Source organism: Uloborus diversus, chromosome 5, assembly GCF_026930045.1.
Source record: "Uloborus diversus isolate 005 chromosome 5, Udiv.v.3.1, whole genome shotgun sequence".
In the NCBI taxonomy this organism is placed as follows: Eukaryota; Metazoa; Arthropoda; class Arachnida; order Araneae; family Uloboridae; genus Uloborus; species Uloborus diversus.
In genome coordinates, this window is record NC_072735.1 from 163002041 (window position 1) to 163027745 (window position 25705).

Below are 25705 nucleotides of genomic sequence, written 5' to 3' on the forward strand. Positions count from 1 at the left end.
TTGATTCAAGTTGTCAACCATTTTGTTTTTGCATTTTCATGGTTACACTTTTTGAATCCATTGTTTTTTTCCTTATTTTGCATTTAATTTCTTAAACTTATTTTATTTCGTGTTTCCATAGTTATGCTTTTAAAATCCATCTTTCACATTTTAATTTCTTAAAAGTATTTTAATATCTGTTGTCATTTTTTGGAAGGGTAATTTTGCATGGTGTTTTTTTTTCTTTTATTTAAGCCTGATTGTTGAATATATGTCACTTGACACAATTTATATTCTCAAGGTAGACCGGGCAACGCAGCTCTTAATATATAAAGATTTGAAAACTACTGTTAATGTGATTTTATACTTTTTTGTTTGTTTGGCGAAACATTTATTATTGCCCAAGAAAAAACATCCGCTTCATTCGCGAAAGAGCTGAGTTCCGGTAGCGTGGTCACTTGGCACGTTAGGCGCTGAGCAGTTCAGTCTAGGATTATTGTTTTAAAGCAACCGTAAATGTAATTCATTGTTTTGGCGATTTGTTTTGAAAGAAAATAAACTTTTGATTTGTTTTTGGCCAAGTGAAATGTACGACATTTTCTCCTTTTTTTCTGACGATGATTTCTGAATGTTCCACTAGATGGTTTTTTTCGTTAAATGGATGGATTATGATAACGTGGTTGCTGCGTGAGTTTGGCGATAAACAATAGAGTTGCGGAACTATTTTTACATTTGAAAGATTTTTGATGTCTTTTTTTGTTTATTTGGCTAAATATTTTAAATTGCAGTAAAAACTGCTTCACTCGCAAAATAGAGTTTTAAAGCAACTGTAAATCTAATTTAATGATTTGAAGAAAAGTTTTAAATTCCAAAGAAACTTTAATAGGTTTTTTTTTTTTTGAAAAGGTGTGTATGCATTTTATACAAAGAAAAATGATCATTTCACATCAGAGGGGGAGGGGGAGTCAATTTTTTTTATTCTTCCATTAAATTTTTAGCAAGGGCATCACTGTGCGGGCACTGCTAGTTCTTTATAAATGAGAGGGAGAGAGCCTTTCAGATTTAAATACCTTAACTAGTTTTAACTTTAACATTGATTTAAAATGCTTTTTGTTCACCAACATCAGCTATTTTCAATTTCTTGAATAAGCAAAAATGATTTTCTGGTTTTTGAAACTTAATGCATTAAAGTTCAAATACAAACGCTAATGTAACCCATCTATATTGATTTAAAAAGTGGGTCATTTGGGCCTGATATACTTTTTTCCTACGTATGCAAAATGGGAGGTAAAATATTTTTGGACACAACACTCCAGGGTGACTCGTACCTACCACTATGCATGGTTCAACCAGTTGGGACCTGAAGACAGCTCTGTTTTTTTAATTCCAGACCAGAAACCAAGTAATCCCACATTCAGCACCCCCAAAGGTATTGATTTGGAATGGGAACTTGGGGGACTTAGTGACCACGACATATTTAACGAGCCCCAGTCACCATTAATGAACACAGAGAATCTTCGACCGGCTGGTATCCAACTCGGGACCCTCCGGTTACGAGTCCGATGCCTTATTTTTGGACAGTAACAAATAAGAAGGTTAGGGAATTGAAAATTGCAATGGAAGCAGGTTTTGTATAGAGAAAACCAAGTCACTTTTTAGTTAATTTATCCATTACCAGTGGAAATAGCTACAAACAAAACATGAAAACAGCAAGCTTACGACTAAAGAAAAAATTTACCAACAAATGATTAACAAAGAGGAGATAAGCAAAAGCTACAGTATCATATTAACAGAAATATATTCCTTGAAGCTGGTGAACTAAACTTTCAAACACAGTTCCAATGCTAAAAATGGACAAAATACGAAGATTATCGTTGGAGGAAAGGCAAAATTTGTTGAAAAAAATTCTAAAATCCCAAGAAAAGTACATATTTGGTTCACGACATCCAAAATGCTTCTGTTAAACAGTTTACATTGCAATCTCTCATAAATGCATTAGCAAACACGGGGTTCAGTAAGGATTAATTATGCCTCCTATAACTAAATGTTATTGCAACTCAAGTTCATAAAAATGACATTTAATTAAGTACCAAATGTGTACATATGTATAACTAATACACGGCAAAAGCACATAATTATTTTGAAGAGGATTATCTAGCAATCTTTTGTTAAAAATACAGCAATTTTTTGAAAGTTTTTGAAGCGAAAAAATGTTTGAAAGCATAATAGTTTAAAAACTTCTTCTTAGAAATCTATAACAAACTCAGTTTTAAAAAAAAGTTGTGAAATAGAAAGCCAAAAAGTGATTAAGAATTTCTTGATTTCAAAAGACTGTTTCTGAAGCAGTGAATCATCTTGACTGTTTTACAAAACATAGATATGTGTGAAAAGTTGAAGAAAGAAAGTAAGAATGGGTAAATGAAAGCATTAAGTTAGGTGGATATGAAATTCTGATTGATAATGAAATCACACTATGTAACTGCAAAATGAATCATTTTCTCACATTAAGTAATCGATGATTGTTGATATTCTGCATTTATAAGTTGAAGATCTTTTTGGTTAATTAAATTGCATGGATAATCAAAACCGTTAAGTGAAAGATATTTCACGCAGGAAAAATGTTACTATCTACTTTTAAGCAGTAATAAATCAGCTCAGTTCCAATTTTTAAATATGATTGACTCTCCAGGGCTGAAACTTTTCTGGGGCGACCATAGAGAATTCTGAACTCTTTAAATTGACGAATTCTGGAATTATGGGGGTTCTCCTTTTTAATTAATGAATCTGAATAAGAAGAGATATAGCTTGGACTTCCCTCAAGGCCTGAAAATGCTCCTTGATGTTTTCTAACCCTTTGAGGACTACAAGTTTTACAGTAAAAAAGAAAAGAAAAAAAACAATGTTTATTTTTCCTTTGTTTTTTCTTTAAATTAAGATTCTGATGTCTCATTAAGATGGGGGAAAAAAATCGTTTATAAAGTTTTTGTTTTTGAAAATGAATTTGAACTTGAGGGAAACATATGTCCCATTTTGGTACTTTAACTATTAAAGGAGTGAAATATATGAAAGGGGTCCAAAATCACAATCAACCCAACAGCAGAAACAGCAAGACATTGCAATGACTGTCAGATTTTAGAAAAAGTTGACATGTTTAGTAGAGAGAAATAAAAAAGAGGAAGAAAATAAGAATTTTTAAATCGTAGATTTCTGCAGATAGAGATTTATGCCACATTTTTTGGAGTAAAATCTACATGATGTATATACATTGTGGGAGTGAAATAACTATGTTTGAATTTTGAAAGAAAGTCAGCAGGGAATACAATGATTTCTATTATTATGCATTATACAACCTACGAATTAATCCAATAAAAAATTACACATCTTTTCTCAATGCATTTTGTGTGAGTACTAATGAGAAAATAATAAGAAAGCTGATGCTAAAGACTGTAGCACAACTATAGTTAAATGCTAATGTGGCAGGGCACTTGGCATTGAAAAAATAAGATAAAAATACAAAGTTTCCTCCAAATCCAATGTGAAAGATTTTAAACATCTGTAGTAAATAAAGACTTAAAGCATTAAAATTTAAAACATATCAAGTTTTTGCAAAATAACGGAATTTTTTTTAACCTATTTTATGAAGGTAAAGGAGGTGTATAACTGATTCTAAACAATAATTATATTCCTGGAAAAAAAAAAAAAAACATTTGAATGCTAACCAATCATTAATTTAATTTTAAATGCAAAAGTTTATGATGAACTTTTGAATTATTTAAATCATTTTCAGCATTATTGATTTCTCTAAATAATGTTCTTGAAAAATCAATGTGTTAAATGACTTTATAAAAAAAGAAAAAAAAAAAGTCATTTAATCAGTAGCACAAAACAATGTGCATTCCAAAACTTAAAAATTTTCAACAATAACTAATAAATACCTTTGTGCTGGAAAATTAAATGAATGAATTACCATCGTTTTAATGCACAAAAATTGCACATTACTGAAGTTCTTTGCCATTTTTGTGCATTAAAACACTGGTAATTCATTCATTCAATTTTTAACAATATTTACACATAGAAATAGTCTCTGGATATAACACGGAAAATGTGGTACATGGTTTAATATGTAGGTCAAATACACTCAGGAACATTGAAAATAGCGCCCCAAGAAAGAAACATTGGATTGAAGTGAAATTTAATGTACAGAATAATGAAGGTGAGAGATACACTTGAGCTCAAAATCTAGACAATTAAACAAATACAGGCTAAGAAATGAGATAAATACATTGCTACTTCAATCGAGTGTTGGACATCCTTTTGCTGCAACACAAGCCTCAACACGGCCCGGCATTGAGCTAATTAAAGGTCTGATGTTGTCCTGATGCAGATGGACCCCCAAATTGTGAACAACCACTTCAAAATCTTGCACAGCAGTGCCGGATTTCGGGGAGGGCAGGCGGGGCTACTGCCCCGGGGCCCCACAACAAAATTTTTACGAAATAGTCTAACTTTCACGAGTCGGAAATATCGGATATAAACATATGTATCAAAATATTCCGATAGATATCAAAGTATCAGATATTTTCGAAAATATGCTGAATTTTTCGAACCCTGATTAGGGGCCTCCACACTTCCAAATCTGGCCCTGTTGGGTGTATTTATAGCTCAGCTATCATAATGTAAAATTATGTATATAAATACAAATTTGATCCTGATTAACCGGAGGTCTGGATAAACGAGGTTCTGCTGTATTTGTGACTATGTTTAATTGTTTTCATTAATGAGTTTTAACTGATTTTACTTCTTGTGTTGTATGGTTGGAAAAACAATACTTTATTGCCACAGTAAATTTGTATTAATCTTTGTATACCATCTTTAGTTTTATACTATTCAGTTATGAAAAATTAAAAGATGTTAGTAATGTGTTTTGAGTAAGTAATTTGTCTCAGTATTTGTATTTTTACTATATGTATAAGGTACTTATTCTTTTGTACAACAATACTTTATTGTTACAGTAAATTTGTATTAATCTTTGTATACCATCTTTAGTTTTATACTATTCAGTTATGAAAAATTAAAAGATGTTAGTAATGTGTTTTGAGTAAGTAATTTGTCTCAGTATTTGTATTTTTACTATATGTATAAGGTACTTATTCTTTTGTACGACTTAATATGAAAATAAAGTATTTTTAATCATTCCTCATTGTGATTATTTGTGACTTAGCTTTGACAGCTCAAAAACCTCAACTATGCATTCACAAATATAGGCAGTGAAAAATGAATTTATTCTTCACATAAAAGTATTTCTCAGAGGTTTTTACATATATGCATATATATATATATATATATATATATATATATATATATATATATATATATATATATATATATATATATATATATATATATATAAAACAAGTCCCAAAACAGTGAGGTTGTTGGTTAATGTATCATCCATGTTTTGAAACATCAGCTTTGAAAACAATGAAGCTATCAAGGTTTTTCCAATCACATACATTTGATTTATTTGCTCATTCAAAGAGGTTAAATGTTTTTTTACTTTTACAAAGAACTGTCTTTACCAATCTTTGCAACATAAAAAGAAGAAGAAAAAAGAAACACTCAGATGAACAGCTAAGGATATAAAAGCATACAAGAGTAATTTTCATGCAATAACTTTTCCGTTTTGTCTTTTAAAAATAAGGATAATCTAACATAATAAAGGGGGAACAACACTACATCATGCAGAAACAAAAGTAGTAAGCCAAAATGACTGACGTACAGGATCACTTCCAACATCATGACAGTTTATTTCCTCCTCTAAAGTAAGATCATCATCTTCTTCATCAATGCGAGCATGTTTTTCATACTCATAACCACAACCTTGTGCATGTTTATCTCCAGACATCATAATCATGGGACAATTAAGTCTTTCTTTCTGTAACATCAAATAAAGAAAATATTTAATTAATAATTTGCTGAAAGTAAATGAAATCATTACAACATTGTGTATTAATGATTGTCTGCTTAGCCTTCACAATGCTACCATTAGGTTTGCCTCAACTACACACAGTAGTATTTTTATCGTTATCGTCTATGCCAATAACAGATGATCGGGGCTAAGTAAGAAGATACAGGATTGCATAATAAGCAACTTAGATGCTGTGAAATGAAAATTAGTTAGGAAAAACGTAATACTTAAATAGTTATAATTAAATTACCTACACATGAATTCCAGAGAGGAAGAAAGATAAGTTTTTAGTGCCAATCGCTTAAAGTTTAACGCTTGTTCATAGTTTTTTTTTTAGTATGGTGCATTTTTATGAAAAAAATAAGGTGAAGTTTCGTGATGGTAAATTTTTACTATTTCTGAAATACCTACATTTACACTAAAAAGAATGAAATAAAAAAATTTTGAAAAAAAATAGAACCAACTTCAAAATTGCTCTAAAAAGTGAAAAATAATTTTATTCTTTAAACATCATCGATAATGCTTTCAAACATAATTTTTGAAGTTGGAGCAAAAACAAAACGTAAAATCTAGTGCAACCATGCTTTGTTCATAATTTTTTTCAGAAAAGCATCCAAAGTTACGAACGAAGCATTTATATCGTTATTCAAATATGTTGTCAGCAATGCATAATGTATATGATAGTGAAGAAACTGTGCCTGTTTAAATTTATAGTTGTAGTTGAGGTATGTCTGTTAATGATTTTATCTATCGTTTTTGCGCCAACTTCAAAAATTATGTTGAAAAGCATTATCGATGATGTTTAAAGAATAAAATTATTTTTCACTTTTTAGAGCAATTTTGAAGTCGGTTCTATTTTTTTTTCAAAATTTTTTCGTTTGTTAATGAGTAAATTGCACAATTAATAAATTGTATTTTTAAGGTGCCACAATTTAAAAAGAATTTTTTCAAAAGTAATAGAATACTGATAACTTTCTTTTTGTATAAATATATCACTGATAACATATATCAGAAAAGAAAAAAGAAAAAATACACTAAGCCTTTACACTCAGTATGTGCATGAAAACATTTGATATAAAATACTGATTACAATAGCATGAGATGTTATCTCATTCAAGAAAATCATAATCCAAAATCTAGTTCCCAGAAGAAAAAAAATTGTTTCACTTTTAGATGTAGAAGCTTTATTTTTAAAATTAAATGTAACAGATTCATGTAAGAAATCAAACAATGAACCAGAATGAAAACTTACAGGTCCACTCCGTGACTGAGGTCTGAAGCCAGGACCAGGTGGCAAATTTTTCTGTACACAACAAACTACACCAGGACTAAAGTGAAGCTCTACATGAAATCTTTCTTCCGATGAGATATCCTAAAGAATTGAAATAATTTTCTCAAAAGGTAACAATAACACATTATAAAGAAAAACCTAAACGTAAAAAGTTTTATAAGAAACAGAATTTTTTTTTACTTGAGACACTTTTTACGTTTTTGCTTGACAAAATTAATTTAAACTAATTACATTAACCATTGACTACATGCACTATACCAGACAACCCAGTTTATCACATCCAGAGACAGCAGTTTTGTTCTTTTTATAATTCCTTAGTCTGCAATAGTGAACTGGTATAGTAGCTGGAGGCAGATGTCATATCATTGAAGCTAAAAGTAGCAACAAACTGGTAGATAAAGGGAATTTATCTCACCAGCGAGTGTCTGCAGCATGGTGCAGTTCAACTCATAAATTGAAGGCAAAGTTACCGTCCCTAAGCCTGGGCTAAGGCAGAACTACATGCAATATACCAGCTTACTTAATATACATTTTTGTACATGTAATAGCATGTACAGAATATTTTGCAGTGGCAGATATATTACAGTCTACATGTAATATGTCTTCGGCCTGGCTTAGGATTGGTAACTTGATGCTAACTAACCATTGAGTTCAATGATATTAACAACAACTGGTATGCTCTGCAACACTGATCAATGGCATGTAGCAATGCTGAGTGTGTATGATACAGAACAATATTTATGACTTCATTGGTCAATAAATTTAAGCAATGCTTTTAGAGAACCCCTAACAACTGGTATAATATTCAAACACTCTTCTCTTGCATTTAGTACCCTTTCAGAAGAACATATATCATCATTTTCCTAACAAGACTATATAGAGACAAGACTTCTATCAGGTGCAGATCTAGGCGTCATGATCCCCCCCCCCCCCCCAAGTTACCAGAGATAGTCTAAAGCTGCTTTTTAGAGACATTCCTCCCTCTCCCCCTTCTGAAAATTACCCCTTCCAAAACCAGCAGCTGGATCTGCACTTGACTCCTACAGAGTCATACCATCATTTTCTAAAACTCAACTATGAAAACAAAATTAAAACTTAAATATACATGAAAGTAATGCATGTTAACACCTGCAGGATTTTCACCAAGAATTTTGTGATATTGTATTCCATATCAAATTAAAACTAAAACATTGGGTACATAACAATGAGCATGGATATCACAAAAATTGTGTAATAAAGTATAAAGATAAATTGGCTAAATTTATAAATTCAAGCTGGTAAGTTCTGTTTAATACATTAAATGAAGAATAAATAAGTAAAACTGCTCTGTTTTGTTCTTTTAATACATCTGTTTGTAGCATGCTATAAAATTCTGAGAATGATTCAGGTGTTCCAAGTTGTATAAAAATGTTATTTTCATTAGATAAGTGGAAGTGAGTGAGGCGATGGTTCAAATTGCTAGTGAAGTAACTTTTTTTCTTATGCAACAAATTCGGCACAGCACAATATTTTAAATTTCTACAATTACTAGACTGTCTATTTAAGGACACAACAAAGCGTTACAAATATTTCTATAAAACTGTAAAGCAATTAAAAAACTAAGAAATAAAGAAAAACAACATTTCTGTGCTGAAAACATAAAGGTTGAAAATAACTAAGTAAAACATAAAAATTACTTAAAAATTGGCAATCTTAAACTAATGCAGAATCAGAGGACATAATTTCAACCTCATTCTAACCTATGTACCAGGAAAATATGCCGGCGGATTGCAAATAAATTAATACTTTGTGAGAAACGAAGTAACAGAAAAAAGTTTAAAATTCTCAACAGACCAGTATTTATTGGAAAGTGATAGAGACAGACCAGTGCCTGTAGTTAGTCATCTATCTGTATGTATGAAAATGTATTCAATTCATGTATTCAATTTAATGTAACCAATATCATATGCAAAAACAGTGATTTACAAACTAGAAATATGCAAGCAACAAGTATAAGAAAACTAAATAAGCGAAGAAAGCCATTACTTTTGTAGGATCTTCATACAACATAATAACGACTTGAGTCATATAATTAAGCTCTGAAACTGCACTAACATACTCCATTGCCCTCCTCCATTGTTCATCTTGAGTGTCTTCAGGTAAACAACTACAGAGCAAACTTGCTTCTGGCCACTGAAAAATGATAAGTACTTTAGAGAAAAGATTAATACAATAAAATTTCCAGCAAAAGCTTATGATAGACACAAATTGCTTATAACAATAACATTTCATGTTCCTATATTACTAAGGAAGCGTCATTTTTGTTGTTAACTAAAAATTTACTTCAAAAGAGGTTGGACACACATGATAAAAATTAATTTTTTGGGTTAATTTTTGAGCAATCACGATTGCTTATTGTTCTCACTTGACTGTTTTTGGAGTGCTATCATTTTATTTTCCCACCAGCACCCTCCTCACCATCACCGTTGACCGGCTCATCACGATGCTGCTCCTATAGCGAAAGCCGTCTCCTGGTTGCATCCATGTCCTACACACACGCGCACACATACACAACTACACACACGCATACATAGACACCTACACATACAACTACACACACATGCACACACATACATAGACACCTACACATACACATACAACTACCCACACATTCATGCCTGCACACCGACACAAACACATATGCCTACACACACATAAACATACCCTGCTCCCACGCACACACATTCATACACACGACTACCCACACTTATGCCAGCACACAGACACAAACACAAATGTTTACATACACATACACATATCCCCCACACACAAACACACACGCCTACATACACACACTCGTGATTGCGAAAAACATAATTTGAATTCAAGGTGTCAAAATTCAAATTAATTTTTTTTTTAAATCATGTCAAATTTTCTGCCCTATGCAGGTAAAGGGCAAAAACTGCAAAATTTTCATTTTTTATTGCATTTTTGTCATCTATTGTACGTTATCTTTATTGTACAAGCTCACTTATTTGGTTTCCGCTGAAAAAAAGGCATGAAAAAGACATCTAATTCTAACATTTCCCTAGTGTTAGTATTGAATCCAAAACAGGTTTCTTCAAATATCTCGAAAACTCATTCCTGCAGATACTGCCGTTTGCCTGCACACGGCAGTATAAGTAGAGAGTTTCTTAGCAAAGTGAAGGTGTTTTAAATGACTTTCAATTAGTGTACATGACAAATTTAATCTCTCTTCATTCTTAAGCACAACATTGCACACAGCAAAGAAGAGACCGAGGGGACATGATTCAGCTGTTTAAATTTATTAAAACGAAAGATGTTAAGGGGCTAAAGTTTAGCACTGAAAACAGGACTAGGGGTCATTGTTTTAAGCTATTTAAATCTCAGGCTAACTTGGATATTAGGAAAAATTATTATTTTAGCAGGGTAGTGGAACCTTGGAACAGCTTTCCGGAAGAGGTGGTAATGAGCAAGGGAGTAGATAGTTTTAAGAGGGCCATTGATCTTCACTGGGGATTGTAAATTGACTAGGACCAGTCTAGCTGGGCCCAGAGCCTGTTGCTGGTCGTCACTTTTGTATTTGTATTTGTATTGTAATCTGATTCAATTATGGCTAAGCTTTGAGTTAGACAACAGAAATTTCAACATCAATAACATCAGTTACAATGCAAAGTGATCTTTGAAAACAAAATTATTGAAATGGAATTTAAAAAAATATTTCGACACTTGGATTTAGTTTTTGCAATCAACACAACAAACTTCTCATCAATCTCTGAACCCAAGCAGTTACCTAGTTTTTACAGAAATAGAATGTTAAAATGTCAAAAATGTTCGCTTTCACTGTACCAAATCAATGGCAAAATGAGCAGTTACCACTGGTCATAGCATGACTAAATGGAAAAAAAAAGGCAATTAAAAACCATTTGTCAATCACCACCTTAAACTTTGTGATTTTACCAATCACTATGTGGTAAAAAACTTTTCATCTAAATCAAGATGCAGCCTCTATAAACTAACTAATTTATCAAAAATGCATCAATTATATTAATTAATGTGTTTAGGATTATGAACTTTAATGAATTTTTAAAATACATTGTTAAGTGTAAATAAAAAGTAAAAAAGTGGCTACAAATGAAATTGCAACGAACAACACATTATGCCAAAAACAGTTTGATGAATAATTCAAACATAACATTGTTACTTTACTCATGGAAAAATAATAAAATGAAAATAATTCATTCAATATTAATATTATTCCAAAGCGTCTCACACTGGGTGTGATAATGCATATCACATTTTTTACCCATTTATATTTTTCCCATGTTTTCGGTCATTTTAATCGTTTTCTTCCCCCATTTGGTTGTTTTTTTATTTTCCTGTGCATTCCACGTTTTCCCCGCGTTCCCCCGTTAAATTTCGCACACTTTACGATATCAAATATGTGACTTATTCACTTTTCCCATCGTTTAGCTTTTTGTCAATTTTTCAAGCGTCGATCCGATTTTTTGCATCTTCTTGTCGGCCATTAAAATGGCGTAGCGTCCCCTTCCCTTCGTTGTTTGGGCGCCAAACGCACTCATTGGTTCCCGCGCATCGCCGCGTACCCGGATCTGATCGCTCATTTGCCGATTCATTTTTCCACCCCACTTCACTCTGCTTGCTGCTTCCAGTGCAACCGGACGTGCATCTCGTTGCTCCGTTTTTTTTTCCGATGATGGCGAAAGAGATGGAAGTGTGCACGGCGTCATGGGACGGCCGTTGCTCTCCGCGATATGGTTAAGACCTCAAGATGAGGTGAAAGTCTTCTTATTTTTTATATGTATTTGAAATCATAATAATCAAGATTGTTATACTTCGTCGCAGCCGAAGATGAGAGCATAGGAGACCCATCACCTGCGTGAATGATGGCGTCCGACGCGGTATGCCGATTGCACCGGAATCGTGCCCTTAAGTAACTACCCTTTTGATGATCAACATAGCATGAGGTGACGACATGGATCCGCAATTACCCCGAAATTACCCTGATTCATTTTTAATCGTGTGACGATCTCAACATTGTCACCATGGAGATTACAACCAGCGCCATTTTTTGTCTCAACGTACATTGGCCTGCAACGGACATCTTTAACCATGAGCCATCCCTGAATTACACCCCACCATCTTCATTGTGAACTGTCCGTCCTCCGTCCATTTTAATTTGATTATTTCACCACCCTCCGAGTGAACTCTCCGTTTTTTGATCTTTAACGAACTGTGCAACCCCTGCCAGCTCCGCCTTTTTTTTGAACTCTTAAGTCTGTATTCCTCGCATTTGTGTTTTTTTTTACCAAGTGAGAAATGTTCTGGTGATCACCATGCCAAATTCCTGTCTTCGTGTCTGCTCAGAAGTTAACATAGAATAAAGAACGTATGGTAATGAATTTTGTCCTTACTATCGTCTACAAACACACAACCCCTGGGTAAGTCTTTTAAATTTGTTCTTTGGCATTCAAGGCAGTCGTTGATCTGAGGTTATGCGCGGCTGCGATGCTTCCACTTCCACGGCCTAAAATCGTTTTTTTTGGTTTTCGAATGACTTTGCAAAATTAATCGCGCGCATCATGACACTGGGATATCTAAAATAAGATTAGAAAATTTCCTCTTTAAAGCACTAAACAATAGTAGATCTATGTATCACAATACTTAACTTGCACATTACCACATACATATTTATACATTTTCTTAATATACTGAATACTTTCATAACATTTTTATAAACAGAGAAATCCTGAATTTTTTCAAGTTGCTTGCTTCAGTTCAGTTATCTTGTTGCAAACTTGTTAATAGACAAAATTTAATTGCAAGTTTGGAAATGGCTTGAATTGTTGAGTTGCTTTAATTATGTTTTACTAAGTACTGTCAGCATATCTTTTTTTCTTTTTCTTCCTCTTCTACTACATTGAATTTCACACAGGGTTTGTTTTATGTAGTTATTATTCCATAAACAGTTAAGATAAATTAGCAGATTAGTTAATACTAAACAAAAGGAGCTGGTCTTAAAATCAACCAAAATAAAACAAGGCATATTCTCAATATGATCAAAACATAAACATATTTATCTCATCTTAAACAAAAATAATAAGAAGTCTTTTTCTGTCTAAATCTGAAACTTACATCAAGTAAACCACCATAGCGCAGAACTGTTAGTAAAGAATGGATGTGACTTTCACTTGTAAAATACAATCGAGTTCTAACATGCCGCTCTGGGGATGAAACGCCGTGTGAATACCTAAACAGCGAACAAATGCAATGTATAGAGAAAATGCATTTTCATTACTGGAAACTTACATACAAGAATATTTTAAAGAAGAAAAGAAAAAAAAATGCATCATACTATTTTGACCAAAATGAAGATTAAACACATAATGTTGAATATATGTGGGGGCCCATTACAACGGGGATGCCTCACGAGAGAGCGACTAGCGCCATTCCGAAAGGACAACATACGGACGCTCCACCGGAATAGCCACCCGAAGGATTTCGTCAAGAAAGGCCCTGATTTAAAATGCAGAAGTTGACCTCTAATTTCCTAATTGTAAATATCTTTTGTATATATGTGTTAATATCAATTAAAATTAGGTAATGAATATTAAGTTGAGCTGTATGTTGAGTGGCAAAGCTCATTTGTCAAGATCAGAACCCCTCAAATCCTACAAATATAACTTGATGTAACTAGCCCTAATTAAATAAAATTACTCACTGAATATATAAATTATTAAGTGTCTAATGGATAGTTTGGGAGCAGCAAAATGAATGCAAAAATTACACTGATTTTGCTTGCCATTTTGAATTAGTAACCTCCTACTATTGAGATCACTAAATTTTCTATTGATAGTCTCTGAAACTACTTATTCAAATTCTTTCTTAATTACATACTTGTACAGCTACACCACAAAGCCTTTGCATTTTCCCCTGCTTAGTTAATTTCAAAGCCAAAATATGTACAAATCAAAAGAATATCAGACAGAAGAACATTGTTTGTATTCTTACTCACAAAAAATTGAATGCAAAGACAAATTGTTCACCTATTTTTTTTTTAAATAGAAGTTTAAAATATATTTACATAATTTTGCTCTGTGTTTATTGTTCCATAGCTCTGATACTTAGCTTAGCATGGAAAAGGGGCTTTTTACAACTTCAAAATACCATAATTAAAAAAACATAGCAAAATTATGCCCCATGTTGAACTTATTCAACTTTACAACTAATACAGATATAATAATTTTAAACATAAATGAAGACGTATGAAAAATATAGAAACCATGCTACATTGTTAAAAAAATTTCAACAGACAAGTCTTAAAAATTCAAAAATTTGTAGCATAATAAGAGACACTATAGAAATGATAACCCCATTAAGTAATCAGAGCAGTAACAACACAATAACTAACAACATTCTTCAAGAATCATTATATTTCACAGAATAACTGAATAAGGTAATTGTTACATATTAGTTATTTAAGAAAGGTTACAAATAAATAAATAAATGCTATACATCACTGATAATTATTGATGGTAAGGTCAGAAATTATTTAAAAATCAATTAATCAACCAAAATATTTATTTTCAGAGCAAAAAGAGGAACTTGACTCACACTAAGAAAAAACATACACAACAGAGTGATTTCATAAAACATACATTGGATTTAATCTGTTAACATTTTCTGTTTCGTCAGCAGAAGGATCAATATTTCTATGCAGGTCTGCACGTATTTTCTTTAAAAGAGGTGTGCAGATTCCCAATCCAATCGTAAGCTTCTCTTGTTGATTTATTCCATATTCCTAATAAAGTAAGTGATTCTTTCAAACAAAACTAGTATTGATACCTTAAAAAGCATAAGAATGATATTTCAACTGGATTAAGAGTTAATTTGTTTTTTCTTTTTGAGTCATCTTCCACAATCATTCATCAAAATAAATAAATAAACAAAAATAAAACAAAAATAAAGGCAGAAAAAAAAAGAGAGAAGGGGGGGGGGGGACAGATCAGTTTAATTTTTTTTTACATTTTGATTTGGTTGCTTCATTTAAAGTTCTTATAAAAAACAATTTTAACAAAAATTTCAAAATTCTACCTAATACACCAATAAAACTTTAAAAAATAGCGATGAAAAATCCTGAAAATTGCAGATTCTGAATATGTTTTTAGCTTGTTTACAGTTAAGTTTAGAATTATCTAATAATTTATGGGATAAGATGAAATTCGGTTAGCACCAAATAATTTTCATGCTCCGGTTAATTTTGTGTACAAAAGGATTGACTGTATAAACAATTCAAAAAATAGTCATTTTTTCCCCTTGATTTTAATTTTAATTTTATTTTCTGCTTTTCAATTAACTTCAATAATTTAAAGATTTTTGCTTTTGAATGTATAATAACACAAAGATACTAATTTAAAATTTCAAAAATTTAGTAGATATTAATTTCTACATAAATTGCACTACCACATGTTTACAAGTTGAAATGCATGATTTCATCAAGTTTTACAAAAGAACAGTAAATAAAGTTCAGCTGTTAAAAATAACAAATGCATTTATAGCTACAGTGATTTCAATTTGTTTTCAAGATTTTAATGACTAAATGGTGCTCAAAATTCAAACTAAATTTAAAAACTTACTTGGGGAATCACTATATCTGCTAAAGCTTTGGCATATATATAGAGTTCTTCTGCATGCTGGAACTGCAAATTATGATGATTGTGTTGCAAATCATATTTTATGCAGTCATAAATATCAGGAACTTTGCTGATGTCAAATTTACCAGTCTTAAGCTTGAAGTCTTTCTCTAGTTTTGACCACCTCCTTTGCATTAGGTCCCATGTTTCTCCATGATATAGAGGAGCTTCTATTAATATTTAACATCAAGCATTTTGCATACTTAAATTTATCTTCACTACAATGAGACACATTATAGTTACATGCACAATTTTTGTAAAACACTAAATAAAATAGATAAATAAACAATGATTTTAATAAGACTGCAACATCTTACGAATAATATCTTACAGGATATATTGCATAAAAGTAAAAATATTACTTGAAAACAAATACATAAAAAAAAAAAGAAAATGGATTTATTTAAAATTATCAAACACTTCAACTCATTTTTAGATAATTTTTTTCCTTATTTTCCTTTAGGTTGTAAATAGATATATTTTGTGGAATACTCTCAACAATAATTGACTTGCAACTCTCCAGGAACAAAATCAAAATATTTTGATTTTACTTCTTCTACACTTTCTTAAAAATGGTTGGGTATATTTTACTATATGCTCATTCAGAACACATCTATATTTGCTGATTCAAATTTTGTAGACATTGGAAAAATATCAAAAACTTTGTTCAAGAATTTGCACACTTGTCACTAGCATATGTAACTCATCTAATTAATTATAATTGATCAATAAATCCCAACAACATTGCATGATAAAGTATAATTCAAGTAAAATAAATGCAATAATATTCACATTTTGACCAGGGGCAATACATTTTTTTCTTTTAAACTTTCTCCAATTACTCCAGAATTGTTAATGCTGTATGGTTCGTTCAAAATATATATAAGTAAGCAAACACATGAATATATAAGAAATATACTCTGGTCAAAGGTAAACAAAAATACTCAATGAAACAAAGATTCCAAATAGCCTTAAATCACATTCAAAATATTGATTTCATTTTATTTCACCCCTTTAAACAGGCAGTTTTCTCACTTGAAGAAGAATTCCTCCAAGAAACCATTTTTAAACTCAAAAACCAGCCTTCTTTCACAGCACTAGGGGGGTTTTGCCCCCTGCTCACTAACACTCACCAACCCCTGAAGATTGCTTCTCAATCTTATTTGATTTGCAAAGATTTAAATCGTCAGCTAGAAAGAAACAGATTAAAAATGCCCTTTGGATCAAAAGGCACCCCTTCCCCGAGATTCAAAATAACTTGTACCAACTTGCAGAGCCGTAAGGGTAAAGAGGCTCATAAGCATTGAAAAACTGCAGTTTTGTATGTTTGAAAAGTCACTTTCATATTCTTTCATAGTCTCTAGTAACATATTTTGCTCTTTAGCTCAGGGCTTGAATTGAGTTGAGCCTAAGATTTTCCGTTAAAATTGAAACACTTAAAGTTTGTGAATACGAAAGAAGAAACATGCGAATCGAAAAGACGTAGCTATGGCAACGCCAAATAAAACATCACTAATTTTAATGAAGATGAGATTATTCGAACATGATTTTTAACAGCATGTAACTTCTTTTCCTTTATAGATAGAATTTTTTGACCATAGGTCGAGTTAGATCTGGAGTAAAAAAAGTCGTTCTTTCCAGTGGCGTCAAAAAGAAAACTGTGGGACAATTCCTTCGCTTTTTACTGATAGATTTAATGAAGAAAGTAGTGCCTAAATTTTAGCGAAGCCTAAAAAAGTTCGAACTAAAAACACAATTAACTGACGCCCTATTTAAGTTAGAACATTGAAATAAGTTGCGTCGAACGCGGAAAATTCTACCCTTTCCAACAATATATAATATTAATATACGCAAGTAATTTTTCACCCCTTTAATAGGAAATAATAGGCAATTTACGTGAAATTTGAGCTTAAAAAATTAATTACAAAAAAACTAATTTGAATTTAAAAAAACAAAACCCCAGTTGCACACCCACGGGGCTCGAAGTAATTTTGTACAAAATTTCATGTCTGTAGGCGCTATGGGGTCTCCTGGACGCACGTCTGCCACAGACTTCCGTCCAGAATTTCTTTGAAACCTTACTTTTATTAACTATAAGAAAATTAATAGTAACCCATAAACTACACAGAAAAATAAAATGGCAAAAAACATTAAATCTAGAGCAGAAATTATCACCTACTCTACTGTCAACCAGAACAACTTTAGCAAGTGGGACATCTTTTTTGGTTTTTGAAAACGATAATACTTGACACTACTGAGTTCCCAAATTAGCTTAGATGCAATAGTGTTTCTTCGGGCAATGAAAACATTACCACATCGATTAGCTAGTTTCAGAATTCATTAGAATGCTGAAAATCATCCTTTTTCATAAACCAGCAAAGATGCCCCACTTGGCAAAGGTTGATGATATTCAAACATGTGTCTAAGAATAACAAATGCAGTAAGAGATTCAATGTTTAAAAAAGAGATACCCCCCCCCCCCCCCCCCCAAGTGTATTTTTTGGTCATGGTGAAACTCATTGATTTTTAAAAGACATAAATCACCTTGCAGTCTTGGATCTTCTTTTTTTCTTTTAATGAGGATGTTTAATTGCTGTACCAAATCATACACATGTTCACAAGCTTTAACAGGATTCTTAATAAATTGCAGTGCATTATGAATAGATCTTGCCTTTGTAGGATTTAACTAAAAGAAGTTAAAAATAATATAATTCAATTTATCTTGGAAAATAAATAATACTGCAACAATTTAATTTAAGTGTTTTGTTGAAAATAATGAACTTACATGCTTCTTCTGAAAGAAAAAAAAAAGAAATGACAATTAGCAGACGATATAACTTAATCTTTCCCGAGGGACTCCCATCTGGTATGTCACGTCAGTGACAGGAACCGGGGACCCTCGGGGGTAATGGTAATAATGATGATATAACTTAATCAACTGCTTATTAATCCTATCTTAAATATTATAACACAGGAAAAAAAGATAAGAGAAAACAAAAGAAAGGAATACAATCAATTTTGTTAGGTAACATTAGAAACTTAAAAAGAAAACATACAGTTTGTTGTAAATTGACCAAGGAAAGAAAAAAATATTTAAAAAAAAAAACCCTTATGCATACACAAATAATAATAATAATAAAAAATAATTAAAATGTTGATAAATTCACCTTTTCAAAGTCTTCTTCACTAAACTCTCTATCAATTTGTAAAGTATCATGAAGTTTTTGCTTGACCCTACAAAAATTATTTAAAATTATTCCCTAAACTAAAAAACAAATGCAAAAACTGAGGTTTTTAAAATTCTTTTTAATACTTACATATTTTGATAATTACTTGAATCACAATCATTATCTAATAAACCATTTGTATTTGCACTTTTAACCATTTGAACCAAGATTGGAGTAAGCTCACCTTCTAAGGCCAACAATCCCTGAAAATTATTTTAATTTCCTTTAATTGCTATTAATGGCCAAAAATACAATCTGATAGTCATGACTCAAAAGCAGTGGCACACACAGGAATTTTTCAAGAGGGGGGGGGGGGTCTAATATTGAAGGTCCACCATTCTTATATCATATCCCAACACGTGTCCAAACATACTCTTTTAATTTTATCGAATGTCGGGAACAAAAATCATTAAAAAAAAATTATTGAATAATTACTTAGCATTAATTATTAAAGTAACTTTATTAATAAGAAATATTTAATAAAAATACCAGAAAGCACAAGAATGCATGTATTTACTTTTCTCATAATGAAAAATAAAAGCAGCAAATCAAAATCATCATTATAGGGCAATTCATATTCACAAACAGCTTGATTTTGCAGGGGAAGAAAGAGAGAAAACAAACTTTTTTTTTTCATTTATTTAAACTGAAACAATTGTTACCTTTGAAATACCCCTTTGGTGCTAATCCTGTATTAGCTACCAGTTTGTTTGGCCCTCTTGGCTTCCATAAGAGGTTTTCCACCTCCAGCTCAGTCACTCCTATGCCTAGCTGATGAGTGCTAATAAGCACGAAACTGCAGTCCTCGGCTGGAATTGACTGAGCTGGCGGTGTATTTCATGTATTTCTGCCTTAGCCCTGGCTATAGGGCGGTAACTTACTGAATTGTTACCTTTGTTTGGAATTATTTTATGCACTACATACACAGGATTATACTGCCGTGTGCAGGTAAAGGGCAGTAACTGCATTTTTTTAAGAAACATTTTTTTTCATCTATTGTATATTAGATATCTTGTACAAACTTGCTCATTTTGTTTCCGCTGAAAAAAAAAGCGTGAAAAAAACGCCTAATTTCAACATTTTCCTATTGTTAGTATTGAATCCACCACACATTTTTTTAAATATCTCGAAAACTCATTTCTGCAGATACTGCTGTTTACCTGCACATGGCAGCATAGTCAATCAAAAAAACTCAAGGGTGATGGGAGGGGTCCGGACCCCCTGGACCTTCCACTTGTGTGAGCCACTGCTCAAAAGAAATTTGTTATGTCAGAAAAAAACAAATTTAAAAGAATAACTGAGCATTATTAATTCCAAGTGTCAAAATAAGAATTTAAAAAGTAGAAATTTACAGGATGACCGGAAAAGAAAACTTTTAAAAAGGAAAGGAAAAAAAACACCATAAAACAGAAGTGAAAAATTTATTCTAGCTAATGTTTCATAGAATTACTTAAACTAAATCTTTATAATATAATTAATGTAGAAGTTAAAATTTTACATTAATGTGCAACAGTGATGACATTGCTTATTCAGCAAGAATAAATCAACCTAACACTGCTGACTCTGAGACACTTATAATAAGGTTAGCTTTAAAACTAAAAGAGGGAAACTACTAGACATTTAAAAAAGTTACCAAGGGTAACGGTTTTATCTCTATATTAAGGCCTGAAGTAATAGTTATTTTTTATTCATTCATTTAATTCATTGCAACCAAGGATGCCAGGGGGTCTTTTCTTTGGGTTTGGGTGGTCTTCATGGTGTTCAGGGGAGGGGGTACATCATTGGTCTTGGGAGGAAATGGGCACTTCTGTTAGCAACTAATTCCACTAAAAATTTTGGATTAAAAATTTTTGCAGAGAAATTAACATTACAAAATACAGATACATTTCGCACATCGGAAAACTAGCAAAACCAAAAAAAAAAAAATTATAACATCAACCTTTTACTAATAACCCCAGTGAAAAAGAAAGAAAAAAAAATTAATTAAAAAATACTTTTGCAAAAGCTGCAGCAGTCATTTGTACTCTTCCTTCATCAGATGCATAAATTTTTAAATCATGACGATAAGTACTATGTAAACGTAAAAGGCCCAAACCTTGTGTTCCAGCATATTCACCTACAATAATAGATACACTAAAATTTAAACATTAAAAAATTACAAACATGAAACTGAACATGAATTAAACAACTGTAAGACAGGAAAATGGGTAACAAGTTTCAAAATTTGGAAACAAATCTAAATTGAATCTTATCTTTTCTTTTGATTCAAAATGTTAGTTTTCTTTTTGACTACAAACACTGGCAATAACTTATATAATCATGCCAGAGTATTAAAAACTTCGAACAGTAATATAGTGTTACCTGCTTTAAATGAATTTTTACAGATAAAATGCTTGTTTGATAACATTCATAGATATGAGTTGTAAAATAACTGGTTTTGGAGGTCAAATAATAATAATAATAATAAATAAAATAGCCTTATTTATATATATGATACAAAACTAAAGAAAAATCACTTTGAAAAATTTCAAATGTTTCAGAGTATAATCGAACCAATGAAAACAAAAAGTGCAATGAAATCAATCATAACATGTGCAGCAGACGGCTGCTAGATAACATAGTCAACTGCTCGTGCAAAAGTAGAAAAGTTTGTGTATTTGAACTCAGTCATAAGTGACTGAGAATTAATTGATACTTAAACTAGATAGGTTGGTTTGGTCGTGCTTATTGGTGCAAGTGTTTTAATGAGTTACACATTCAAACTAGTGTCGAAATTGAATGAGGAGAGAGCAGGTACATATTTTGTTTGTAATTTGAAGATGATATTGGCAGGCATGCAAGATTTTAATATTTTTAAAGTGGATTCACTTCCCATCTGGGATCACACTGACAATTCTCAATCATAGAAAATCAGTTCAGGGGCGGAGGGGGTATTTTAACTGAGACCCCCTCTACAACTTAAATATACATAACTTTACACATATATACATTAGTTGCTAAACATACGAGACACAATTCTTACATTTGAATAGTTTCTTTATACAAAAGCTTTTGAATATGTTTAATTAAATTATGAATGAGTTATAGTTGCCTATGGGATGGTACTATTCTAATTTTCTCAGACAAAATATTTAAAATACATCTTTGACAAAAATATAACTACAGCATACATTGATCATTCAACTTTTCGGCAATAATATGACAGTTTTTAAGGTGAAATCGAGACATTTACAATGCAGAAATGAAGAAATACCTTTGCGGAAAAGAAAAGAAAATAATACAAAGATAAATTGATCCCAAAGTCGCAGCTCTCTGCAAATTTGTGCAATTTAGTATAATATTTTCTTTTCCTTTGGTATCAGTTAGGCATTATTGGCAAAATTTAATGAGATGAATTGAATTAATGTTAAAACTGTCAATATTTGGAAAATGAATCAAAAGAAGTTTTTGCATTAGTTCACGACAAGCTAAAGACCTGATAATTTAAGACTTGTCTAACTCACTATTATGCTGTATTTTTGTTCCCTGTGCATATATTACATAGCTTTTGCGCAGTTTTAGATCCCAGATGGTAACAAAGATAGACCTTTCTTTGCATTTGAAAGTACAATTCTTTGTTTACCATAATTTGAAGGTGTAGGAAGTGTCCAAAAAGTTATGCTTTTAAGAAATATTACTTCAAATGCATGTTCGTAAATACACAGGCCCATTGTTTTTTCAGTAATTCAAAAAAATTGATTATCTAATTGGAGTACAAAGAAATAGTGTGGGTCACATCAGATCTTTTTTTTCCTTTACTTACAGAAAAGAAAAGTTTTGAATAAGAGATATGGATGGATGGATAAAGAAAAAATATAATCCTTGCATTTGCATGATATTGCTTTAAAATAAAATCATTTTCTTGCATCAGATGCTTTCTTATATTATTTTAATGATACTTCATTACAATGAGCTTTTAACTTTTGTTAGTATCCATTCTAAAGAAAATTCACCAAATTTTATATTTTCCTCAGTTTTAAAGCACACATTGCTTGCCATTTATAATTATTTAATTATCGACAGAAATGACTCAAAAACTAAACAAAACAGTTGAGTATTATACAATTAAATTGTTGGGAAATAAATGAAACAATAATAATGAAAATTATTTAAAACAAAAGAAAAATTATGAATCATTCTATCAATACAGATTAAACATAACATAATAAGACAAACATAAAATATTTAACAAAAAGGCATGAAACGTTAGCACAAACAAATAAAAGGGTCTATATTTGCTTGGCACTCAGACAAGAAATAATAAAATATTAAATTTAACACAAACACATTGAAATATATGCATTTGAAAGACATTTATTGCACAAACATTTATAATCTTAAACAAGCAATTGTTTTTAAACAATTCAAACACATATAAAACGCATTGTTAGAAAAATTAGAAAGTTTTCTATCATCAAGAATTTAAGAGTTATTATTTCCTTCTCCTTCAATGAGTTAACAGGTAAAATATTTCTGAACAAAGGCAGCAGTTTTGAAATTTCTATTTGTAGCACTAGCTAGCCATGTTATAAGAATAGGGGGAAATGCAAAGTTGTTCAAAAGAAAGCAAGAATAATTAGAAGACACAGAAATTAATTAGCTTGACAGACTATAGAACTACATGCAAATAAAAATTTTGAAAAATGAAAAAAATTGGATTCCCATATGATGAACATAACTTCAGAAAAAAAAAGACCCCCCCCCCTTAACTTAGAAAATTAAAAAAAAAAGTGACTCTGGTGTTTTTGAGTAAAAAAAATTAATTTTGTTTAAAAAAAAAAAGAAAATTAATTGAGCATAACAAAAATACATCATATTGTCACATATTTTAAGAAGGGAATAAATATAAGAAGACATTTTTAGATGAAGGAGTCTATATGAGATATTTCTTTGACATAACAGATTTTTTTTTTTTTTTTTTTTGGTTATCTAATTTGATTTAAATTATATACATATACACATATATAATATGTATATATTTATGTTACATACACATTTATACATATATGTCTATTAGGTATAGTAAATAACTAAAAACGGTTTTCTTCTTGAAATGTTTCAAAACTTTATACAAGGAATTTTAGATTTGATTTGATAAAGGGCAAAATCCAGATGAATGAACAAAATCAGGTGACTTAGTTTGCACATTAAACCAAAAATATCACTGTTTTGTGCTGTATATAAAGTTTTGAAATTGAAAACAAAATTGCTTGTTTCTAACTGTACAAAATGTTGCTAGTATTGAATTAGCATACAAAAAGTAAATACATAAAATATTTCACAAAAAGTTCAAAATTGAAAAACATACCCAAATACTCATAATTAAATCAACTACAGAAGATTTAGCTTTCAAGAGTCATTTTGATTAAAGTTTACTTGATTTCTGAAGGGCGACTCAAATAAATTAGTGCACCGCGTTTAAAATGTGTGATATTATTCACTTATTATATAAGTAAAGCTTTGAACCCTAAACATAACAGACAATCCCTATCATCTTCCTTAAGCTCAAAAAAGCTCTAGATAAATTAAGTTTTGCTTAAATGTAGAAATTGCAAAATTCAACAAAAAACTTTATGTACTGAAGATTAGAATATAGTTAAGTATCATCTTGTTGCATGTGAAACAAACAGTATAAACATGCAACACCTTTAACAAAAATTAGCAATTCTGTACAATTATCAATAAAAGTCAGAAATAATTTTATATTCAACCATTTTCAACTCTCTAATTTTCAGTTGTTTATAAAAGTTAGTGTTTCTACTTGCTTTTACGATATAGTCAGCATTATCTGAGTTTCCAGTAATACAAGTTGGTGTTGGACGTGGACTATCAGATTTTGAGTTTGTATTCATTTCTCAATTTTGGGTTCAAAAATTAAATACAAAACATTAAAATGAGGAAAACACATCCTGCCCTAATATAGTATGATAATTTTTGACAAGATAATCACAACATATTTTTAAGCACTAAGCCAGTCAAGATGGAAGATGCTAGCAAAAATAAAATAGGGGCATCAATTCATGCAAAGAATGTGAAGCAAAATAGAAGTTAATTTTATTCGTTAAACATTGGTATTATTAGAAGGGTGAGTTCAAAGCTTTTTTTTTTTTTTTTTTTTGTAAACATTTTTCATAGCATGAATTTTATTTTTTAACAAAATTGAAATTATGAAACGCATTTTGTTCAAAAATGTGTGAATAGAACATTACATTTCAAATTAGGTATCCCATTTTTAAAATCAACTTCTTGTGGAGACTCAAAAGTCAAAAACAGGCTACTGCACAAGTAGCATTCAGTCATAATATAAATATATTTAATTTCTGAATGGCAAACTGTTCACGAATCACAGAAGAGTAAATTATAGAGATAAAAATAGTTTGTTTAGATGACAAAAATCTGGCTACAAACTAAAGGTGAAGCAGAATCATCAAACCATATGTTATGCCAGAGACAGGAGTACAAAACTAGCATTCAGTGTCTCATTCAA

General features: G+C 31.1%; 1 protein-coding gene across 7 annotated transcripts in view; it reads right to left on the bottom strand.

The window, feature by feature from the left end:
• LOC129223385 (inositol hexakisphosphate and diphosphoinositol-pentakisphosphate kinase-like) overlaps window positions 1–25705 on the bottom strand; it is a 109002-nt gene that overhangs the window by 26702 nt on the left and 56595 nt on the right. For all 7 annotated transcript variants that reach the window (XM_054857970.1, XM_054857971.1, XM_054857972.1 and 4 more), the window contains 10 exons: window positions 21174–21295; window positions 19270–19382; window positions 19120–19186; window positions 18497–18638; window positions 15896–16122; window positions 14918–15060; window positions 13395–13509; window positions 9264–9410; window positions 7200–7319; window positions 5759–5914 (listed from right to left, as the gene is read on the bottom strand). In XM_054857970.1, coding sequence (XP_054713945.1) covers window positions 5759–5914; window positions 7200–7319; window positions 9264–9410; window positions 13395–13509; window positions 14918–15060; window positions 15896–16122; window positions 18497–18638; window positions 19120–19186; window positions 19270–19382; window positions 21174–21295 — 1352 coding nt within the window. The remainder of the gene's footprint in view (window positions 1–5758; window positions 5915–7199; window positions 7320–9263; window positions 9411–13394; window positions 13510–14917; window positions 15061–15895; window positions 16123–18496; window positions 18639–19119; window positions 19187–19269; window positions 19383–21173; window positions 21296–25705) is intronic.